The following is a 23,700-nucleotide window of genomic DNA, read 5'->3' on the forward strand; positions in this document are numbered from 1 at the left end:
TTCCCCTCCTTCAGACTATAGAGGCCTCTCTTCTGCTCTGGGCCAGGCCTGGGTTGAAGATTGGGAACATCTGCACAATTGACTGGGGGAAGGTTGGCAGGTGTGGAGGAGTGTGGGAAGATGCCTCTGAGTGTGGGGTCAGGACAGATGGGGATCCACGTGAGGATTATAAGGCGGTACTGGAAATGTGGTTTGTACCACATAAGTCTTTTTCTTTTAATTTCTCGTTACTGTTTCTTTTCACCACATAAGTCTTGACACTGAAGGGAGAGGATCTCTAGGTGACCCTGGGAGGGTCCAGCCTCACCTCTGATGGATCAGGAGCATGGGTCTGGTGTTCGTAGGGTGCACCAGCAGGTGCCCATTGGGGAGGACCTGGAATGCCATACTCTGGCCCATGGTCCCAAAGATGCAGCCTGGCTGGCAGTGCTGGGACTGGTCCCATTGCTCAAGGAGTGAAGGTCTGTCTGAGAGGATAGCAGTGCTGAGAGCCTGCATGGGTGGGAAGCTGGTGTGTCTGGGTGACTGGTGGGTGGGCTGCTTGCGCCCGATGTCTGAGTGAGGGCTGGGCCTCTGAGTGAGGGCTGGGCCTCTGAGGCCCAGGGGGATAGGTTTTGGAGATTGAATGGAGCCAGGAGGTGATGCTGTGGGTTGAGTGGCCAGCTGTGCCCAGGAATCAGGGGCTCGAGAAGGGCTGAGGCCATATCCTGGGTCCCTGCAATTGAGGGGCCATGGAAGGAAAGGTCCACAAAGCAACCAGAGTGAGGGGTGGGAGCCCTCTCCCAGCTTGGGAGGGCCGACAGGGCAGAGCCAGGGGCGTGAAGGAACGCAGAGTCTCCTGAAGAGCGTGATCAGGAGGGGGAGTGATGTAGGGCAGTCGAGGAGGGTGGGGGGTGCTGGAGAGGTCCCTGGAGCTCTGGAGGGGGCATGCTTGGTGGGGAGGGGCGTGGGAGGCCAGTGACTGGCAGGGCTGGGGAGGTGGTGGGAGGGTTCATGTGGCATCAGGAGCCAAATCCTGAGGGGACCCGGGGTACATGAGGCTGACAGGCTCTGCAGAGAGATTTCAGTGTGTTTTTGCTATTGTCCTTGGCTTCTATGACAGAGCCACCCAATGTCTTGTTCCTAAGCCACCCCAGTATAGATCAGACGCTTTGGGGGGCTTGGAGTGTCCCGCAAACGATCGGGTTTCCTCAGCTCCCTGCCCAGTGCACGGCGCACGGGGCAGCAAACTCCTCCCCCTGCCTCTACGCTCACCCTCTGCGCTCAGGGAGAGCCCGGTGGATCTGAGCACATGGGCTGGCGGACGTACCGCTTGAGGGACCTGGCCAGGTCTGCTCAGGTCTAGCGGCTCCCCGTAAGAGCTCCACGGCCGAACCTTCTACCTGAGAGGCTCCCCCGGCCCCTGAGTAGCAGCTGCTCCCTCATCCTCAGAGGTGCAGGGGCGTCTCTTTAGAGGCTGATTCCCTGAGAAGGACTCCTGGCACTCTGGTAGCAGATGCCTGAACTGTTTTCGGTCCCTGACCCCTGGGAAGCCCAGAGGAAAGTTTTGTTTTGTTTTGTTTTTTAAGATTTTATTTATTTATTTGACAGAGAGAGACAGGCAGCAAGAGAGGGAACACAAGCAGGGGGAGTGGGAAAGGGAGAAGCAGGCTCCCAGCGGAGAGGCCTGATGTGGGACTTGATCCCAGAACACTGGGATCACGCCCTGAGCCGAAGGCAGATGCCTAACGACTGAGCCACCAGGCGCCCCCAGAGGAAAGTTTTTTAAGGCTACCGTAACATCTAGTGTCTCCCTTGGCGACTCCGGCTGAGTACCAGGCACTCCTGGGTGGGCCTGGGGCACGTGAGGTTCTTGGGCTTTTCTGAGACCCTTTGATTCCTGGTACTGCAGTGTGTGGTCGGCAACCCCAGCCTGCCTGGGTCCAGCTGCCCCGTGGTCGTGAGTCGTGAGGACACTTCCTGTCCCGTGCTGGCTTGTCGGGAGTTAATTTGGGCAACGGCAGGCAGCTGGCACTATTTGTCTCAGGCAACGAGTTTCTTGGCTCTGGCCTGTCCCTGTGGGGAGCAGTTCTGGTTTCCCAATTCAGCAGGGAGACGGTGGGGCTGCTGGAGCCCCGGGAGTGCCGGGCCCCACGGAGGTGGGTTAGGCTCCATATGCTCGGAGCCCACATGAAGGCTGTTCTGACATCTGAGCCTCAACCCCCATCCGGAGCCCGTAATGTGGTTTGTGGCTCACAGGCACGTGCAGGTCTGCTATTCAGTGACGGCCCGGGCGGCTAGCAGGGCAGGGCTCCTCCACATTTCACAGATGGGCAGTTCGAGGCTTGCCCGTGGTCCCGCAGCTGGGAAGCTGGGTCTCTGAGTCTCCAACGGAAGGCCCCCGAGTGCGGCGTTCTGTCCGCCACCCTGTGCTGCCTTCCTTACACCGTGTTGATTCTAGGCGTTTGCTTCCTGAGGCCCCTGGGAGGGCTTGGCTCGGCCCTCTCCAGAAATTCTGGTTAGAACTCAGAGTCCCAGGTTCTCTGTCCCCTGGTTGTTAACACGCCCCTCCGCCCTACCCCAGATCTGGTCATGGAAGATGTTGAGGCAGCCATGCAGCTGGTGGGGCAGGCCTGTAGCCTTTGCTTGACGTTTTGAGACCAAGAGGGTTGGTCAGGAGGCCAGTGCACTGTTCCGCTTGCTCTGGCCAGCTCACTGGCCCTTTCCCACCGTCCCTAAGCCGGCGTTTATGTGACATTCCCTCAGAGGGGGTTATGAGCATCCTTACCTGCTGGTATCAGGGCACCGTCATCGTATGACTCCGTAGCCCCTTGTCAACCCAGAGTCGCTGGTGATGCTAGTTGCACATTATGAGAAGCCACCCCAGGTGAAGGGCGCTGAGCCCTTTTTTGATGGCGGTGGGCTGGGGCTCGGCCTGGTGTGGCCTGCCTTAGAAAGGTACCTCCGACTTGGGTACCTGGGGCTTCTCTGGGCCCCTTGGTCAGTTTGGAGCCCACTGGGCAGTGGGCCAGGTTTGCTGGGGGCTGGTACATGCAGCGCTGCGTGGGCAGAGTGGATCGTGGGTACCTAGGACTCTCCTTAGGCCACCTGCTGCCCACAGCTATGGCCCAGGGCTTAGGGGCAGGGTCTGCAGTGGCCTCGGCGCCACCCTCTCTGGCTCCTGGTGACCTGTAGAGTCTTGATGTTGGTACATCTCTGACCTTGAGCTGGAGTCTCTTCTCGGGGGGATCATAGCCAGGAGCCCATGGCTGTGCCCAAATGGCGCTCTGCCATCAGTTGTCACCGATCACTGCCATGGAAGCAAGAAGAAGGCCTGCAAGCTTTGGGTTTGATGAGAAGTGGATTATTCCTGGCCAGTCACTGCTCAGGACTTTATGGCGGGAGCCTCCCTGGGGACTGTCATGCAGGGATGATTCTTAGGATGCGACTTCCCTAGAAAGTATCTCCCAGCTCTGTAGAGCCGGAGAGGCTGCCCCAGGCTGGTGGGTCCGGTGGGTGATGCAGGAGAATGAGGAGGGAAAGGCAGTGGGTCCTGGTGTCTAATACATCCTCTCCCCCAAGCTGAGCCCTCTTCTGGAGTAAATGGTTCCAGATGTTTCCACCCCAGCTAGGAGGCCTTGGATATCCCTGTCATTTAGAGTGGAGCAGGGCTTTTGGTGCCCTTCCTCTGGGGGAGATTCCCTCCCTGGCGTAGACTTGCCCAGCTGGGAGGCCCTGGCGTGGTAGCCACATCCTGACCCCGTTTCCCTGGTGGTGCTGGGAAGCCCTGGGCTCCCTGAGCTCACGCTCCCCTGATGCATCGTATTGCCCCGGCTGCTCCCCTGCCAGCTTTGTCTCAGGTGGGGCGGGGTGGCGTTCATTCCAGAACAGGCTGCCAAGGGCTGCAGAAACGAGAATAGTGTGCCCTTCTCCAGGCTTGGGGAGGTAGACATGCCATTTGAAGGGGCCCAAAGGGAGATAGGACTTGGGGAGGTAGATGGGGGGCAGGCTGCCTCTCAGAGCTGTCCTGCTGTGGGGCTGAGGGGTTGAGGGTAGCAGGGCTCCCCTCCCCCCACTGCACTTCCCTGCCAGTATGAACCAGCCATCTGGCGAGCATCATGGGCCCCTTGGGAGTGCGGGGCACTAGCTCTTAGCTTGTAGACTCAGCGGGACATGACTCACTCTTTTGTGGGGAGGGAAGGATTCACTTTTTATCATTCACCCAGTTGTGTAATCACAGTGACTGTGTTCCGATGGTTAAAAAAAAAAAGATCTGGAAGCATGCAGGGTAAAAATGAGAAGTCCCTGTATTCCTGTCCTCCCCAGGGGACTCTATAGAAGGTCTCTATCTGGAGCTTCTGTCCACTTCTGTCTGCGTTATGTGTCCCCTTCCACATGTGGGTAGTGGCAGTCACACTCTGCATTACAGATGTTCTTTCTGCTACTGCTTGTGACTGGTGCCTGTTCGGTTCCTGATGGGGTCAGCTATGACTCTATTCTTTGGCTCTCCATGCCCCAAGTCTTGGTAAACATTGAGGATGCTGCCCTCCCCCTCCCCCACCACGGCCGCGAGTGTGGGGAGTGCGACAGGCTGTGAGGGCTCTGTGCTGCCTCTGTGGAGACCCCATCGGCCCCTCCGAGGCCGGCTTCTGGAGCTCTGGTGCTTAGAGGGTGCTCAGACATAAATACCGTGTTATGTAAAGCCCTGGCTGTCTCCCCTAAGTGTGCTTGGGAACGTACCCACACTCCGCAGGCATATTGGCACATCAGCTGGGCTCGTGTCTGTGGGCCCCCCCCCCCCCGACCCCTGTGGGCTCTGCAGAAGGCTGACCTGTGGCGGACGTGTTTCCTGGCCTCGCGCTGGTTCTGGAGGCCTCCCAGGGCCAGGGTGAGGGGTTGATTTTAGAATTTGTCTTTCTGTCTGTAGCGGTTCTGATTCGGTGGGCCCCGGTTACCCCACCCCCACTGGTGTCCCCCACCTGGCCCGGGGTAGTGGGGATGAAGCACCGAGGTCGTCTTCAGCAGCTGCTTTAAGAAGCTGTGATGTAGGGGGTCCTCACGTTGTCGTCCCCATGTGGCCTGCCTGGGTCCGGCTTACCCACTCACCAGCCGCTTTCTGAGTCCTGCTCAGTGCCAGGCACTGGGCCAGGCGGCAAGGACCCGGCACAGCCCCTGCCTGATGGAGCACAGGGTCTCGTGGGGGACCCGGCCGTGAGTCAGAGCTACACAGAAACGTAAAACACCGCGGTGAAGAGTGCACCCAGTGGAGACTCACGGCGCTTCAGGAGGGCAGTTCAAGGGGGTAGTCCCCGTGGGGTCGGGGGGCTTCCTTGAGGAGGTGACTGAGCAGTGAGCTTCGAGATCAGGGGAGGGGGTGGGCAAGAGTCTCAGCTGGGGAGCTGACAGGGCTGGGGTGGCCGGATCTTGCTGAGTGAGGGTCACCAGGATGGACGGTGGGGCTCGGGCCAGGCCACTGGGGAAAAGGAGGTCACGGGCGACGTTGAGCTGTGGAGTGGGTAGGGCAGCAGGACCTGGAAGCTGTGTGGGGCAGCAGAGAGGCCCATCGGAGGGCTCCCTCTGTCCAGAGGCCTCACGGGCAGGCTCCTCCCCGCCGCGCCCCAGCACCTGGGTGCCGTGATACAGCAGAAGAAGCCGGCACAGCGTGTCAGGGTGCGCGCTCAGGGTCCTAGGGTGAGGAATAGTGGTGAGGCCGGGATTAGAACCCAGGCCTGACGGGCTCCTGAGCGTGTGTCTTACCGTCTGCCCGCCTGCCCCACACGCATACTCTCCTAGAGCAGGGGCATCAAACTGGCACCTCAGGGATTGTCTTTTCTGTTCGGTTTCCCCTAAGTAGCGGTGTGAGAGACAGATTGGGCGTAACGTTTGAGTTTGAGCACTCCATTCCCCAGCTCGACTGCTCCGTGTGGCGGGAGAGCTCGAGTTATTGCCTCATCCCTCTGGCCTTGTCGCCCGGGCTCCTGCCTGCCCTGTGTCTCCTGCTGCCTGTCCTCGGCTCTGGATGAGTCCGCTCCTGTTCTTTGGTTGTGGGGCTCCCTACGTCGTTGGAGCTGTGGCCACCCTGGCCCAGCCCTGTGCCGAGCCTCGGTTGGCCCCGCTTGCCCATCTTCAGGCTCCAGCTGCATCTCTGGGCCTCCCAGCCAGCGCCTGACCGATGTCCCTCCCCTAGTGCACAGCGCAGCGGTGAATGCTCTCTCCTTCCACCCGTCCGGAAACTACCTGCTCACGGCCTCCAGCGACTCGACCCTGAAGATTCTGGACCTCATGGAGGGCCGGCTGCTCTACACGCTCCATGGGCATCAGGTGAGGGCATCAGGTGCCGTCTCGAGGCCCATGTGGGGTTGGAGTTCACCCGAGGTGGCCCTTCCCTTGGAGCCCGTTGGGGACGGTTTCTGTGGTCCCCTCACAGCCTGGGCAGTGGAGCGAGATGCAGAAACAGGTTTGCCCCTCACAGGACCTCTGACCTCTGGCAGAAGTACTGGGCCTGGTACCGCAGCTGGGAAGAGAGTGTGGGAATTAACTGGGATGGGCGTGGGAGGGGAGGCCTCTGGACATGGTCGGCACACTTCCCGCAGGGGGGCTGCATGGACTCTGTCCCACAGTGACCTCAGGTGTCCCTTGGTCCAGCAGTTGAGTAGAGCCCTGGAACCCCTGCCCTGAATCAAGATCACTTGGGGGTTCTGCAGGCATCGATGACTTTGCAGACAGAAACCACAGGTGTCTCAGAGGCAGGTGCTAAGGGGGGACATCTTCCTGTGTGTGTGTATTTGCGAATTCCTGGAATTGAATCAAGGCAGCAGAGGCCTTCTCTCTGAGTGACTTTTGCCAGTGCAGCTGGTGGCCTGGACTCCCTGGGTGGGCAGTGACCAGGCACCAGCCCCTGTGGGCATGCTGTGGTGAGGGGGGCCGCTGGCAGCGCTCCCTAGCCACTGGCCTGAGTGCCAGCCTCTGACACCGCCCCCTGTCGGGAAGTGCAGCTGAGCTGTCTCCTGCGGAGCCGAGCAGTCATTGGAATGTCTCCTGTTGGGACCTAATTGCCACACCCAAGTGGGGCCAGGGGTGCAGAGACGAGAGCTTTCAGTTCCTCCCCTTCCGCACCTGTGAGCAGGAGGCAGGCAGAGAGGAGAGAGCTCGTGTGTCTTGGGCTGGCAGCAAGGTGTGAGGGGTCTAGCTGGGGCTCTGGATTCCACTGCGAGCTGAGTCGGGCATGTGGGGGCCACTGGCCATGGCTTGGGGTGGGAGCGTGGGCCTTTTCTTCTGCTCTCTTGGGACTTGGAAGGCTGCCTGCTCCCCTCAGCCCGTGGTACCGCTCGTCCTCCCTGTCATGTGTCTGGAGTGCGGGACTGGCAGTGCCATCCCCCCAGGGGCCGGCCCATCTAGTGTACTGTGTGGCCTCTGGGCACGGTGATGGCCGCGCCACAAGCTTCTTGGGAAGCCACCTTGTTGGCATAACCAGTTTGAGATCGTATAACCAGGAGGACATTTGAAAACCCCACGAATGGTGCTATCTCCCCCACTCCCCACAGAAAGAAAAAGCAATATCCAGAAACATCATGCAAACAGAGGCATGCCAAGTGATTACCTACCTAGGGCTCTTGCGATGTTTGTGTACGTGCGCGTGTGTGAGTGAGTGTGAGGTTTCTTTATACTGCTGACTCACCTCTTAGCCTGATAACCCTTAAATGTGATGTCTAAGATGCCAGTCCCATGTTCGGGCACAGCCTCAAGCACATAAAGGAGACCTGTTGACGTTCTCCTGGAGAAGTGACACAGGGACCAAGGGAAACCGCAGTTGCTTGTCTGCTGTGGAACCTGGAAATGGGGGAACTAAGCTGAGGGACAGCTGGTGGTTCGCACAGCCCCGTGCAGGTGTGTCGTCCTCTTGGGCTCCCGGCTTGTGAAGTCCGTTCCTTGGCCTGTCTTTCCAGGAAGCTGCACACCTGGGCTCTTTGGGGACTTGAGCATTCACGTTCTGCTCCGGGAGGTGGCTAAGTGCCCCCATCAGGCCCAGGTGCCACCAGCCACTTTCTGAAGCATGGGACTGAGCAGCCCCAGGGCTCCTGAGTGGATCCTCAGTGCCTAGGGATTCTGACCCACAGGTGAAAAGATGGCCGATTTGAAAGTACTTTTGATCCAGGTGGGGGCTGCCGAGGCCCAGGGACTGGTTTGGAATTGTAGGGGTCCCACGCAGCTGAGGGTGGCAGAGCTGGGATTGGTATTCAAGTCTCTGCGGTTTCCACCCTACTCACTTGTCTCACACGTCCAGCTTTTAGCTGTTGAGTTGTGATTTCGCTCTTGTTTTGAGATCACTGGTCTATGTAGGAGGCCCGCGGGCTTTGTGGGTGCTTGTGTCCCAGCCTTGCTACTATGTGACCTCATTCTGGTCCAGCAGGAGGGAACCCCATGAAACTTCGGTTTGGACTTGGAGGCCCTCCTTGGGACAGTCTCCAGGCATGGGAGGGAAGGCTATTAAGTTGTTCTGCCAAGTGGAGCACATCGCCTCATGCTTCCGGTTCCACACCTGCGAGGAGGGCCAGCGCAGGCTCAGGGTCAGGTCCGCCGAGAGGAGCCAGCCACAGGGAGCTGATGCCGGTGGGAGACAGTCCTTGGCCAGGAGGGGGCTCTGGGAAATGTCTGTCTGTCCCTTGTGAGGGCAGGGCCTGAGCCAGCCCCTCTGGGGGAACAGTGAGGGAGGGTCAGGGTAGAAAAGAAGGCTCAGGGGAGGCAGTGCTGTTGGGCTGATGCTCTCTTATCTGGGTTGAGGCTAGAAGGCTCATATGCCATTTAGTGATCTCCTAAAGGCATAGGGGCACCAGGATGGAGACACTTGCCAAGCGTCCAAGCTAAGATCAGGCTCGCCCCGTGTAGCCCGGGTCTCCCGTGCTGCGCTGAGGGTAGCTCGTCAGCCCAGGGGTCTGACCGTAGCCACAGTTTGGTGGTTGTCTGGCATGCAGTCGGCCATACCTCCCATCAGCCCGTGTGGAGCTGGCTCCCTTTGTGGGGTTACGGGTGGACGTCAGTTATAAGGTTATGTGGGCCTCAGGATTTTGGTGTTTTTCTCCTGCAGTCCTGGCTTTGGGCCTCTGAGCTACGAAGGGTCATTCAGGGAATGTCGCTGGGGGCTGAGAGAGGCTTCTGCCCCACAGGAACTGGACGCCACCTCGGCTGTACCCGGGAACGGTTCCTTGGCTGTGGCTGGGGCCTGTGTGGCTCCTCAGAGGCCTCTGCCATGTGTCTTCAAGTGATGGACCACGAGGTGCTGGGCCGAGAGCTGGGCAGGCCCTTTGCTCTCCAGCCCTGGTGCCCCAGCCTCTCAACGGCTCTGCTGCTCCAGCCGGGAGGGCCCCAGCCAGGAGGGCCCTCAGCCGTGAGGAGGCAGCGGGTGGCGGAGGCTTCCAGACACAGCCCGAGCAGACACTGGTGCCTCTGCCAAGGCAGGGGGTGGCGGGACAGGCTGAGGAGCCTGTGGGGCTGAGAGATAGGGTAGCCCTCTACCTCCGGCCGATCTGCCCACCCCAGGCGGAGGGTGGACAGAGTAGGGAGGGCACTGCCAGCCTGGGTGTGGTGCATTGCCCTCTTTCCTCTGCCTTCGGCCCTGGGAACACCAGAGCAATTTCTCTGTCCGCGGACTGAGCTGGTAAAGAGCCCGCACCAGTCACTTTGCCAGCGTCTTTGACGGAGGCTGAGTGCTAGGAGGCACTCAGTGAGGGAGGGGGGTGTCACACAGCCTTGTCTGGCAGGTGATAGTGCCCCGCTTTTTAAAGGAAACACCCCAATATTTCCAGGAACAAACAGCTTGAACCCACGTGTTTCTGCTTTGGAAAAGCCATGGGTACTTTCCCATCCAGTTCAGCCAAAAAGCCTGAGCTCCAGGAGGCTGTAGATGGGAAGAAGGGTGTCCAGGTCAGGCCATTCCAGCTTTGCCTCTTACCCTGGGACATTGGGCAGGACCTTGAGCTTTTCCTTATTTGTAAGAACTGCTGCATCGGCCTCATACCAGGAGAGCACGTGTCTACAGGCCCCAGCACCCGGCATGGTAGGTCTTCACAGGTACCAGTCCTTTTCCACTTCAGGTCTTAGAAAAGATCCTGGGAGGCCCCGGGTGAGAGCTCTTTAAAAGGCCATTGGACGTTTCTGTTATGGGCACGCTCCTGGCACCCTGGGTGGGCAGTCAGTCTTTGGAAGGAAAAGGAGCCCACGGTAGGGGTCTCTGATGGCTCTGCCCCCTCTGATGGGCATGGGCCAAAGTCACAGCCCCTCCCCTTCTGGGCTGGGGAGTGCCTGTCTCCCTTCCTTTCATCAGCCACGGAGTCTTTGAAGGGTTTATCTAGGTCTTCGTTTTGTTTACGCTTGTCCTCATCTCCTCCAGATCATCCTCCTGCTTTGGCTTCTCGTTGGCCACACAGCTCCTGAAATCTGTCCTTGTGGGGACTCTGCCTAAATGCACTTGTCCCATCCAGTTGCTCTGAGTCGGTGTGGCCTGCTGGGGCCTTGGTCCACAGGTCTGTTGGCAGTGCCCTTTATGAGTCCCGCCCATCAGGCCATCTTTTCTAGGGCCTGACTCCTGGAGGACTTGGCAAGACTCCAGATGTCTTGGCAATGGGCTGGCAGGGGTGCCATTGCCCTCTCTGAGGCTCTGGAAGGTCTTGCTTCGGGGATCAGCCACAGCGGTGGCAGCTAAGCAGGAGAAAGAGGAGTCCCTGCTTCTTGCTGGACCCAGTAGAGTAACTTAGGGATGTCAGCATACAGTGTCTCCCACCCCTCACCTTGCAGGAGGGAAGAGCAAGAGAAGGAAGAGCTTTCCCACCAGGTACAGCTGTTGTTCGAAGCCCTGTGCCCTGAGCGAGGCCCGCATAGCTCTCTGTGGCAAGTGTGGGGGCAGTGTGCTAGAAATACAGACTTATTTTTCTGTATTTTCTGAAACATAATCTTGAGCCATGCTCATTTGGTTTCAGTCCCCAGAGCTATTTGGGAGAGGATGGTGGGCGGGACGTGGGTGGGAGTTAAATCTGGTGTTTCTGGCTAGGCAGTTGGCGTTCGTGTTGCTGCGGAGTGACTGAGCTCCACGGGGACCACTGGGCTTGTGGTTCCATGCACCCCGTCTGGTTCGAGGGCCTAGAACCCCAAACCAGGACTGCTCTCCATACCGGGGGCTGTGCTCTGAGGCTTGATTGTTGTGAAATCACAGCCTCAGGGTATAGGATCCTCCAGGGTTACCGGGAGCTTGTGCCATGCCAGAGCCAAGGCTGGGGCTGGGGAAGTGGCATTAAGGGGGACACAGGGAGGAGGAGGAGAGGTGGCAGTGTAACAGAGTGGCCTGGAGCCCGTGGGCTGCCCCTCAGGTGGCTCCAGGTGGAAGGAAGCTCTCTGAACATGCCCCCCTGCTCATTTCTTCCAGCGTTCTGCGGCCCTTGTGTAGTCATTTCATTTTAGAGAATTATATTTATCCCTGGGAGGCTCAGACCCAGCGTGGATGGCTGGGCACCTCCTGAGAGAGGTGAGAGGACATCAAGAGGGAGAACAGCTCATTTACTCCAACCTCGGTAAACCAAGAGGTCAACCTGGCCTTCTGTCCCCTGCCAGCAGCCCAGGGTTGAGGATTGGGAGCCGGTGTCCTTGGCCAAGGTCAGGAGAGAGCCTCAGCATTCCTGGACCCCAGCTCCTCCCAGAGGCCACTCCTTGTCCCCAGAGTCACTACTCTGACATAAGAGTCAGCCCACGGCAGGTGCTGCCGAGCGACTGCAGGATTCTCCCTGGTGTGAGGGTTTGTGGAAGGAGCAGCCTGGGTGCGTCAGAGACCAGAGTTCCCATGCCAGGGGCTTCTCAGGCCTCCTTGGTTTCCATATCTTTGTTGGATGGTCACTCTTTTACCTCTGACTCAAGGCATGTGGTGTGATATTCCTATTTGTTTTCTGGCAGCCAGTGAGAAACATTTCAAAGCCTTGTTAGGTGGTGGTGGTTGGGGTACCTGGCTGGGTCTTTGCCAGCATAGCTGTTGTGGACACAGTGGCCAAAGTTTCTGGTGCAGAGGGGCCTCAGGGAGTCAGGTGGAAGGGGGTGAGGAGAGTGGAGGGGTCTGGACAAGCTGCAGGGGCTGTGGAGGGAGAGTCACTAGGAGCTGTGGGATCTAAACACCAGGCTCCTTGTTTTCCCTCTTTTTTTTTTTTACCTTTCTTGATTGATGCTTGACGCTTTGCCGTGTGAGAGTGAAGAAAGCGGACTATGTGGGTCCCTTGGGTCTGGAGGTTGTCAAGGCAGACAGTATGTGATGAAGTGACTGGGTGTGGGTCCAGCCAAGCCGGAGGGCCATGTGTGGCTGGGTCAGGAGGGTGCGTGGGGTGGGAGGCCAGGCCGCATCCCGTGCTTGGGACGACCAAGCAGAATCATCTCACCGAAGACTGATTGGCCAGATCTGGAGAGGGAGGGAAGGATCTGGTTGAGCCTGTGAGGAGCCCTGCCAGTGGATGTGGCCTGCAGGCAGATGGGGACCGGGATGTCAGGCAGGTGGGCTCCTCCAGCAATCAGATCACACTGCTGAAGTCTCAGCCAGGAGCTCGGAGTCCCTCTCAGGAGTCCCTCTCAGGAGTCACCTTGGAGACGAGCTACGGGTAGATTCGGGAAGTGGAAGAACGTTCCATCCTGCCCAGGATGCTTGGGTCCAGGGGGCAGCTTTCCATCCACCTGTCTCTTCTGGGCAGGCAGAAGCTGGTCTTGCCTGGGAGCAGAAACAACTTGACAACATCCCTGCCCTGAGCCAGTGAACTAATGCGTTGAGAGTGACTAATTAACTGAAAAGAGTAAGCCACCTTGAAAGCAGAACGATCTCAAAGAACGTGGATCCCATCTGATCGTTATCAGTGATAAAAGGGATCCTCGCCCAAGCCCCGGTGGTTTGGAAGCTAGAACGCACACCTAAATGACTGCTGGGCTAAAGAGAACCGCAGTGGAAACTAAACATCTGGAGGCGGCTGCCAGTGAGAATACTGCATGTTGGAAATTTGGGGGGTGTATCTAAAGTAGTAAATCAGAGGCCAATGTGTTGCCTTAAAGGAGTTTATTTAAAACTGAGAAAGATTGGAAATAACTGAATTAAGAGCTCAATGCAGAAAGTCGCCGAAAGATCCTGAAGCAAGATGAGACCCTCTGGAGCTTGTGTTGAGGAGCAGTGAGCAGGCTGGTGGGGCTGGAGAACCAGTGGGGGCAGGAAGGGGGGGTGGTCTGGCGAGGTCGGTGGGGGCCCGGATTGTCTGGGCCCCGGAAAGGGTGGGATGAAATAGTAGAGAAGCCTGGTCTGCTTTCCGGTCCCTGCTGGCTCTGGCCTGTGGCAGAGCTGCTTTCGTGGGCCACAGACAGACAGGCGAGAGCCTCCGTGGAAAGGTGCTCTCTGGGAACAGCAAGGTACCCGGTGCAGGAGGCGAGCCGTCCTCTGGATAAACGGGCACTGCTGGGAAGGACTGCGGGCCCTGCCCCCTTATTGCTTGCCTGTTGCTGGCGCCATCCCCAGAGTATCTGGGCAGTTGGACTCTGGGGAAAGCTCTAGCACTTGCTCTCTGGTCCCAGTCCCCCACCAAGCCTTGGGCTGCCAGCCGCCTTCTTCAGGGGCGCTGCCACAGCTTGGCCTCTAGCATCTCGTCCCCAGCTTGGCATCTGGTGGTTGAGTGACAGCAGGAAAGGAGACTGATGAGTATTTGTTTGGTTCCTTAGTTGCTGTGACTTCTTGGAAACTGGCTATTCCTCCATGCACTCTGGGCAGGCAAAGAGCCCGGCTCTTTTGACACTCCATGTCCTGGTTTCCTTCTCTTTTCCCTCTTTCCTCTTTGTTTTTCCTCAAAATGAAAATAGTTTTGTTGTTTTGTTTTTATATTAACATAGCAACGCCATATACTCATTGTTTAAGAATTCAAAGTTTGGGAAATTACAGGATTTCCAAGAATCAAGTGAGAGTCATCTGAAATTTCCTCCCCCCACCACCCCATAAGTCCTGTTCACCTTCTCTAGCCTTGGGGGTTGTCCACGTGGAAGAGTATCTGAGGGATGCTCGACTTGCCCCCTTCCCTTCCCGCACTCAGCCCCACGCTGGCAGTGCATGATGCCTTGCACCTGGCATTTCACACTCACCAATGTCATTGACGTCGTTCCCGGTCATAAGGGTGGATCTCCTTTGTCCTATTGGATGGCCATGTAGGACTCCCGGCTGCCCTGATCCCCAGGCCCTGGGAGCCCCACCTGTGAGAGAAAGCAGGGAGAGGCACAGAGGGAGGGGGCAGGACCTTTCAGGCCTTGGTCTCCCCTCTGGTACGTGTCACCTGTAGGAGGGGTCAGCATGCAAACCATCCTCCGAAGATTAAGTGGGTTAGTGCAGGTCAGTGTTAACTGGCTCGTACTTACTTTCTTCCTCGCTGCCCTCCTTATGGGCATCGTGGAGAGGAGGAGCCATGGGTAGATTCGGGAAGTGGAAGAATGTTCTGTCCTGCCCAGGATGCTTGGGTCCAGGGGGCAGCTTTCCACCTGCCTGTCCCTTCTAGGCAGGCAGAAGCTGTTCTTGTTCCATGACCACAGATCCCTTTTCTAGCCCATAACTTGTCTGGCCTTTTCTGGCATCAAGTGGAGGGTGCGTCCCAGTGTTCCCCTTGTCCCTGCTTCTGCCAGCCCCACGGCCGGAGGCACCTCATTCGGGCAACTGGGGCTCTTATTGCTCCCTGCTCTGGTCCGGAGGAACGGGGGCAGCCTTTGTGACTGTGGCCACACTGTCATCGGTTAGGAGAGAACCTCTTTTTTCTGGTTTTTTTGAGGAATGCCAGGCACTGGCAGACTGACACTTTGGCCAGGAGGAATTGCTGGTTCACCGCGCTGTGTGAACAGAGTCTTGTTCCATGCCTCTTTCTGCAGTGGATTTCAGCCATGTGGGAAGGAGCCTTCCCTCTTTCCTGGGAGATCATGACTCCGCTCCTCCAAGCCTGGGTGTGCTCACGGGCCCTCCACGTGCTGCCTGCGCTGGTCTGGCATCACCCTTCCCATAGCTGTGCAGACCTTCAGCCCCGGGGAAGCCAGAGCGGGCATTTCTCCTCCCAAGTTCCTAACATAAGGCATGTGACATGCTCATTAGGGGGCTGCATCTTGTGGCTCCTCGGCTTAGGCACCTTTGATAATCCCTTCCTCAGCCTCCTTCCTGCCCCAGTTCTGGCCTCTAGTGTTCCCTGGACTCCCTGAGTTCCCTGGACTTCTGTTCATTGGCTCCTCCTTGGGGCCACACGCCTTTCTGGTCAGCTGTGGCGGGGGAGGGGGGGAGCATGGCCTGGGCCGGGGGGACCAATTTCTGGAGCCGGTGCTGGGATGAGTCAGTGCACCTCTCTGACCTCCAGCTTGCCCTTAGGAAGTGGGAATGGTGATGTCAACCCAGCAGGGCCATCAGGGTGTATTGTCCTGCTCATTTCTCTCTGCCCACCCACGACCCTGTGGCCCAGCCTTTGTGCTGTCAGCGGTGCTCGGGAACAGAGGCCTCAGCAGTGACACTCGTGGCTGAGCTCCTGCAGGTGCCTCTGCCAAAGCCTGGGGAGGACTAGGGGCTCGGTGAGGCGCTCAGCCCTTTGTCCTGCCTCGCTCTCGTTCGGGAGCTGGTTTGCTTCCTGTGCATTTAGAAGCTCAAATGACCTTTGGTGTTTGTTCTTTTTTGTTTGTTCTGCTAGGGCCCAGCCACCACTGTTGCCTTTTCAAGAACGGGAGAGTATTTTGCTTCTGGAGGGTCTGATGAGCAAGTAAGTAAAGAACTGTGTGAGGAATGTTGGCTGATACTTATCAGAAGAGAAGAGGAGGCCAAGGCACCTTGAGGAGGGGCCAGGTTTCACCAGGTTCCTTGGTGGCTTTCGGCGACCATGAAGGCTAAGCCTTGGGGTGAGGCGCTCAGACCCAGGGTGCTCTGCTCGTGAGCTATTTGAGGGACCCCGTTTTCAAACTGCTTGGCTGCGGGGAGAAAACATGTGTGAGGAGGTCCAGCCCTGTTTTGTCACCCTTTGTGCTGAGGCTCTGTGCCTGTCAGCCCTGGAGCCTCCTGCCCAGAATGTTCATTCTCTTGACGCTGGGCCTCACAGCTCTGACTGCTCAGCCCAGGAAAGTCCCATTGGCCTCCCAGCGAGCCCCAGCCCCAACCCCATGGACTGATTCGGGTTGAGCTTCTGCCAGGAAAGCAGAAGGTGGTTGGAGGCTTTTTCGGCACAGCCTGGATAAGAGACCGTGGGCGTCTTCCCATCCCAGCACCGGTTCCTGTGCTAACCAAACAAGGGAGGAGGAGGGCCCAGGGGACCCCTGAGCTGTCCCTGAGTGTGGAGGCCTGGCTCATTGCTTAAACAAGGGAAAATAGTACAGTAAAGTCACACTATAAATAGTCCTGGTAAAAGAAATTCACGTGGTACAAGAGGCAGCCCGGTAGAAAGTAGGGCTTCCGCCCACTGTGGCCCCTCCTCAGGCGATCACTGCGTGCAGCTCTCTGGCTGCCGTCTTAAAGTCAACTCTGAGAGCCTTTTTGGAGAGACATGTGAATCTGTTCCACTCCCAGGAATGTATTCAGCTATTGGCACTAGTGCAGTTACACAGGGCCCTACAAACAAGGGGGGGCGTGCTAATTCTGTTTGTAAACAGAAGGAGGAACGAAGGCCTTAGTGCCCATCAGTCGGGGAGCAGTGAACAGTGGGCTCTAGAAGTGGCGAGCAGCCGCCCAAAGAGCCAGGCTTGTGGCTGTGTCGCAACGAGGAAAGCATCCTAGGCACGCTGAGTGTTCATCTCACGTGGGTTTGGGGCTCTTTCTGCGGCCTCCGTTGAGCACCGGCCACACTCCACAGTTCCTGCCACACTGTAAGTGACCCTGGCAGAGGACAGCCGCCTTGGGCTGTCACCCTCTAGCAGGGGCACTGTGGCTCCCCAGCAGGGCCGTTTGCCAACCTTTGGCTGGGGGAGCCTCAGGACGTGAAGATCCTTCAAGTGGACCGTGGAATAATGGGTGTGTTACCCATGGCTCCCTGGGTACCAGTGTCTGTGCCAAGCTGTCTCCTGTGAGCGTCATAGCGGCCCTGTGAGGTTGGAAGTAGGATCATCCCCTCGTCATAGATGAGGAACCTGCGGCACAGAGAGATTGAGTCCCTTGCCTGGAGCCACACAGTAAAGGGTGGACCCAGGAATTTAACCGCAGTGGTCTGGTGTAACTGAAGGCCCGGCCACTCTGCTTGGGAGCTTCTGTTTTGTGGGGGAGACAGACGATACACGAGGAAGAAAGACACAGAAATTAAACAACTTCTGAGTCTGATGCTTGGACAGACATCAATAGAGGGCCGTGATAAAGATTAGCAGGAGACCAGGGACGGTGTCTCGGGGAAGGTGCGGCTGCAGCAGGTGCTTTAGCCGGAGGAGCCAGCTCCGCTAACGCGGGGGCGCTGCGGGGAGGGGCCAGCAAGGGCAAGGCCTAGTGCTGGCAGGTAGCAACTCCATCCCGGTGGCGTGTCCAGGTCTTCTCGAGTCTGTCTAAAAAGCCTGGGAGGTGGGGCAGGTCCCAGAGTTGAGCTGGGGTGTTGGGTGAGGACTGTCTTGCAACTGGCCCAGCACTTTGGGGGTCACCTCTGGGCTCATTTCTCCCGTGAAGGAGTGCTGGTGTGATGTCTGCTTGTTGCTCTTGGCAGGTGATGGTTTGGAAGAGTAACTTTGATGTTGTGGATTATGGAGAAGTCATAAAAGTGCACAGGCCCCCAGCCCCGCTGGCCACATCCTCTGGGAATCTGGTAAGTGGCTCAGCGGGCATGTCCTGAGCCCTGAAATTCTGGAGGGGGGTCATGGTGAACAGCAAATAATACTTTGGCACTTGTGGTACTTTGTTTCAAATCTAGAATGTACAAACAAGCCGTGAAGACCGCTGGGTGTGAGGCCCCGTGCCGTGTGGCGGGGGAGTGTTTCCACAACACAGGCTACTGTTGGTTGAGGAAAGGGAGGACCTGTCCCATGCCGAACCTTGGGCCACAGGACCCGATGGAGAGTTCCTAGAGGGCGTGGGGCCTGAGCCACAGCTGGGGCGGATGGGAAAGGCCCAGCCCTGTTGCTCTCACTTCCCTTTTTTTTTTTTTTAAACCATGGAAAGGAAGTTCCTCAGCCACAAACCATTTTTAGTACCTTTGTCGGTAAAAGAGTATTTAGTGTTCCTGAGTTAAAATAGTTAATAATATTTTTTGACAAATACTTTTGGAGAAAAATTTGGTAACTGATAGGATCTCATTGAATAAAGTTGCATTCCGCTTTGGCTGCAATAAGCTTTCAAGCCAAGGATGTGGAGCCCTGAGGGTTTTAAGCCCCAGGGGCCGCAGGGTGTTTAAATCTCTCCCTTCTGAGCCCTGGAGGCAGTGTAGCCTCTCCCACACGGAAACTGGCCTGGACAACAGGAAACGGCTTGCCCAAGGCCCCCAGCAAGTCAAGGCTGGCCCAGAATAGAACCAGGAAGCCTCTGAGTCCATCCTGGGCTTTCTTTGGCTCCAGCAGAGGGATCCCCCACCCCAGCCTGAGACACATGCACACACACCCCCATTCTGTGTGTTGGGGCTACCTCTAGGAATAGACCGGGTTGAGAGTTAAAGCTTTTCTTCCAAGGGTTGCCCTGGGCCGGGAGGCTTTGTTCTCTCTCCACATTTGCTAATGAGTAGCCGATTCTCAGCTTTTGGATTTGGTGGGGATGACTGGGTTGCATGGTGGTCTGCTGGCTGCTGTTTGGTCTTCTGCCTAGAAAGGCATTTTTCAAACTGCAGGACTGGGTTCCTGTGGGGTGAGCGCCATCTCCCCTCCAGCTCCCCATGTGCTGGACATTTATTTACAGTGAGCTGAGCCCAAGCTGGGTGGGTAAAGTTACTACTCTCATTCCCAGATGAGACCCTGGGGGCTTAGTCACCTGCCTGGATGCCTGCACCTGGAGGCTCACCACACTGGCCCCTCTGAGCAAGGCTGACGGAGCTAGAAACTGTAGGTGGCAGAGGGCTGCCTGGCAGCTCTCCCCCATCCCAGGAGAGGGCACTGCCACCTGCCTCTTGGTAATGGTTAGTAATCACCAGCAAGGGGAGAATCCCATACTCCTTTTCTTGTCGTTATTAGGCAAGCGGCTTGGACAAGCTGCCTCTTGTCCCTTCAGTCCTGCTCAGATAAGGGGTATGGAGCGCCCTTGCGTCCCAGAGCTGCGGGGCCTGATAATCTAGCGTGAAGGCCTTCTGGGCGGGGGAAGCCAGCAGGACAGGGCAGGGTTTGGCATGGATGGGTGAGTAGCTCACGTGTTCCCATGTGTTCTCATACTACCTTTTCGGCCCACACCGGAGCCGGAGTCACAGTTCCACTAGGTATCGCCCTGTGGTGCTCCCACAGGGGAAAGGGTATGGGCTCTGGGGTCAGAAAACTGGGTCTGAATCCTGGCTGTGTGGTCCCAAACAAAGCACCCATTCTTCCCATGCCTCTTTTTCTACAGTGGGACCTGAGTACTCCCCTAGGCAGGCTCTGAGGACCCCATGTGGGACAGAGGTGAACTCTGCTAACCCGCACAGTGACTTGACTTATTAGCCCTAAAATTGTTGTTTATGGCTTTTCCCTTATTTGTCACAAGCTCCTGTGGGACACTGAGGCGGTATATGGGCCCTCATCCAGACACTCGCCCCAAAGCATACGCACCTCTTGGGGTCCACTTCCAAGGGCGTCTCTGACCTTAGGACTCCCAGGCCAAGAGGAGAGCTAAGGGGTTTTGGGTGGGTTGGTTGGTTTGGTTTGGTTTGGTTTTATACAGAGGACATAAAATTTCTCTTCTGAACCATTTTGAAGCGTACAGTTGAATGGCGTGAAGTACATTCACACCCGTGCACAACCATTACCACTATCGTCCCCAGAGTTTTTTCGCCTCCCCACGCCCAGGAGAGCCAGTTGGTCCAGCCCTGCCCAGCGGCTAGGTTTGCCCCTGGGGTGGGAAGGGAAGCTGAAGAATATAGTCTCCCCTTCCCTGCCCCCAGGCTTCCCTGGCCCTGAGTTGGTGACCGAGTCCATGGCTGGCCGGAGTGTCTCGGCTCCACCACGTGCCAGGAACTGGTGCGTCCGATCAGCTCGCGCCCCCGCAGCTGCTGAGGCTGCTGGGCGGGCCGTCCTGGGCCTTGCAGGGTGTTTAGCGGCATCCCCGGCCTCTCCCCGCTAGCGGCCGGTAGCATCTCCCCACCCTTCGTTGTGACAACCCAGAACATCTTCAGGCATTGCCAGATCTCTTCCGGGGAGCAGAATGGCCCCCAGGTGAGAATCACCACAGTAACTCCTGCGTTGGGAGCGAGCCCAGAACGGAAGCGGATGCAGCAGCAGGAGTGTAGGAATGGGGGTGGGGTGGGGCTGTCTCTCTGGCAGGAGGAGCGCGGCCACGGCGCAGAGGGTGGGCTGCCCCGAGTGTGAGCAGAGCCCCTGGCTCTGCTCGATTGCGCCAGATTTGGGCTCACCCTGGCAGCTGTGGCTCAGGTCTCTAGACTCTTTCTAACAGAAGTCTATTTTATAGAAATGTCATTTTGGCCTGTTAAACTTTGGAATCTTCCAGAGGTGATGGTAAACAACAAAAAGGACCTTTAGCAACTTGGTTTTCTTTACTTACCATTGCCCTTCCTGCCTGCTGGCTTCCCTGGCTCTGAGATAGTAACTGGTGAGTGGTTTGGTGGCTGGCCAGGGTGGCTTGGCCTGGCCTAGGCCCCAGGAGCTCTTGAACCTTATGACCCCCTCCCCCTCCAGCTCTGTTTATCCCCTGGGCCTGGGGCCCTAAAGCTGCCTGAGACGCACCTGGGCATTTGGGGATCTTACGGAGCTACCAGGCCAGGTACTGTGTGTCTCATGTGTCTCATAGAGTATGGCATTTTAAAGCCAGAGGGCAGGCCGACCAGTGGAGCATGGCGAGGGCAGTGACATGTGAGCGCGTGACAGCCCCTCTGCCCCAGAGAGCCCCCTGCCCTGGACCCCTGCTCAGACTGCAGCCTTCAGCAGCCTTCAGCTCTCACTCTTGGAATGAAGGCCATCCTTGAGCTCACTCTGAACAGAGCTCTGTTCACTGCCAGAGCTATTTTCAACCTCTGGTTGAAATTCACAGCTTATTTTTAGGCACATTTCATGTTGAAAAGCACAAGCCATTTCCCAGCCCTTCAGAATGAGAATAATGGGTTCCATTTTCCCTCTATTCCTGGCTGAGTTGTGGAGGAGAGAGCTTAGGGCTGTGACTGGGGAGCTTTCTCTGCTTGGAAGGCTGCAGAAGAAGGACTCCAGCCCAATAGCTGGGCTGAGGGTGGCCAGGAAGCTCCATGTTCTGCCCTGTGACATGCTGCAAGGCTGGAGGAAGGTCGGGAGGGCTGCTTGCGGGCAGATGAGTGCCTCCGCAGAGGGGCATGTGTGGGGGCAGGGGGTGGGCCCTGCGAGTCGTCTGCAGCAGGTGCTCGGGCTGCTGTCTTCAAGGGTCTGGTGCTCACCTCTGCCCTGTGCTGCAGCCCAGGCCTCCCTCGGTCCTCTCCGCACTCAGCTACTCAGGTTCTAACTCCCTTCCAGCTCCTTCCTGCCATGAGTGCTTTGGGGCCAGCCTGTGAGGCATCAGGGTCACTGTGTCTTGGCTGACCTTGGATTTGGCCCCTGCTCCCCAAGCCCAGCTGCCATAGGACTGATTTCTGCCTCAACCACAGAAGCATTTTTAAAACCATTTTTATTTTTTTATATTTTTTATTATTTTTTTAAAAGATGTTATTCATTTATTTGACAGAGAGACAGCCAGTGAGAGAGGGAACACAAGCAGGGGGAGTGGGAGAGGAAGAAGCAGGCTCCCAGCAGAGGAGCCCGATGTGGGGCTCGATCCCATAACGCCGGGATCATACCCTGAGCCAAAGGCAGACGTTTAACGACTGAGGCACCAGGCGCCCCTTAAAACCACTTTTAACAGCGAAGATGCATTTGTTCTGCTTCACTCTTCTTGCCTTCCCTCCAGACACCTGAGAGCCCATTGTGCAATTGCGAGGGGAGGTTGTGCTAGGCGGGGTGGGAGGGGAAGAATGCAGAATTCCAGGTAATTCAGGAAAACTGAAAAGTGCTTCCCGAGTTCTCAGGGCTGGCTGCCCTCCAGTTCAGACAGTAACCTTGAATTCTGGGGCCCCTCAACCTCGGATGAGGAGACGCCAGGCCTTCCTTCATGAGATTTCACGAAGTGGTACATGCCAAACAGGCACTTGGAACCGTGCCTGGCACATGGCAAGTGCTCACCAAGTTTTAGCTATTTTTAAAATGTCCGTCTTCCTTCCTCTGTCAGACTGAGAGCAGGATGAGCCCCCTGCCCTGTCGCGGTGATTGTGTGTTCCCAACTTGCTAAGGTGGGGGACAACATGCAGTAGAGGGGGCGATTCTGACTGAGCTCTTTCTCGATGTTGACTCCTCTCTGCAGGTCGTCTTTGTGAGGTCCAGTGAGGGTTTTAGACCCTTGCAGGAATCACTCCTGCTTTCGGATGAGAGACCCAAGTCCTCTGTGCTCCCAGATGCAAAAGCAAATCCATGAGGTGAATGGAAACAGGCTTCTCTTCCTCCGCCACTCCCATGACTCCTCAAAGCAAAGTGGCTGGGCCCCCCCAGAGCCTCAGTGCTAGAACTGTCCCCAGGAGGAGGAGGCGAGGTTAGCTAAGAATACCTGACCTGAGGGCTCAGCCTTCCCTGAGGATGGCCTGTTTCTTCTTCCTAGTTACTCTGGTTCTGAGGTGAAGCCCCAGCCACCTTCTGCACCTCTGTCTCCACTCCCACTTTCTGTGTTGGGGTGCTACCCAGGGGTGGGCTTGACGTAGGGGTTCTTGGGCTCTGATTCCAGTCTTGATGCTGGATCTTACCTCATGCGGAGGATCTGAGGCACCTGGGTTCTCACCCCAGGCACCTAGCCTGAGGAGTCGGAGTTGAGGCAGGGGATGGGGTCCATTTCCACCTGCCTTGTGGATTTCCCTCTGTTTGGGAGCATGGAGGACAGATTTCTGGCTGGCATTTGTTTTCAGTAGTGGGGAGACGTATGGATTCAAGGGGACACTTGACAGGGCGTTGTGGGTGTTTCCAGCAGGAGTGAACCGCAGAGTTACGTGTCTTAGAAGGGAGTCTCTCCTTTCTCCAGCTGACCCTATTCTGGCTCTGAATTTCCCAGGACTAGTAAAAGGGGCTCTTGTCAGCAGGTGAGTCGGGATAGACCAGGGCACGTAACGTCTTGCAAGAGGGTTGGTTTCACGGGGTCCAGACTCCCAACAGCCTTTAACCACTTGGTTGGCAGTTTAAGAGCTGTACTGCCCCTATTTGCTGATCCGTGATGAAGCTGGAGCCTGGCCTGACGTGGCAAGTCTCTCCTGTAACCTCAAGCGTTCATCTTGATTCTCTATGCTCAGATTTCTCAGCCTCCAGTACATCCTTTGGACATTTTCCATTTTCCCGGCTCACTGTGTAGAAGACCCTCCTGCAGGGGTGGGGGTCGGGTGATCACAGAGACCTTTGCTGATGCTGGGCGGCAGCGGCCCCCAGACAAGATGCTTCGCTTCAAACTGGGATTGCATTTTCCTCACCTTTACCAGAGTGGAAGTCATGGGAAATGCCCTGGGTTTCTTAGTTTCCGCGGGAAGACAGGAGAATAGAAATAAAGAGGATTCAATATTTGTTACCAAGCTACAATCTTTAAAG

At 57.1% G+C, this 23,700-nt stretch overlaps 1 protein-coding gene across 2 annotated transcripts in view; it reads left to right on the plus strand.

The window, feature by feature from the left end:
- POC1A (POC1 centriolar protein A) overlaps window positions 1–23,700 on the plus strand; it is a 69,949-nt gene that overhangs the window by 9,308 nt on the left and 36,941 nt on the right. For both annotated transcript variants that reach the window (XM_040628722.1, XM_040628723.1), the window contains 3 exons: window positions 6,167–6,300; window positions 15,684–15,752; window positions 17,664–17,762. In XM_040628722.1, the coding sequence (XP_040484656.1) occupies window positions 6,167–6,300; window positions 15,684–15,752; window positions 17,664–17,762 (302 nt within the window). The remainder of the gene's footprint in view (window positions 1–6,166; window positions 6,301–15,683; window positions 15,753–17,663; window positions 17,763–23,700) is intronic.

Source organism: Ursus maritimus, unplaced genomic scaffold (assembly GCF_017311325.1).
Source record: "Ursus maritimus isolate PB19 unplaced genomic scaffold, ASM1731132v1 scaffold_14, whole genome shotgun sequence".
Taxonomy (NCBI): domain Eukaryota; kingdom Metazoa; phylum Chordata; class Mammalia; order Carnivora; family Ursidae; genus Ursus; species Ursus maritimus.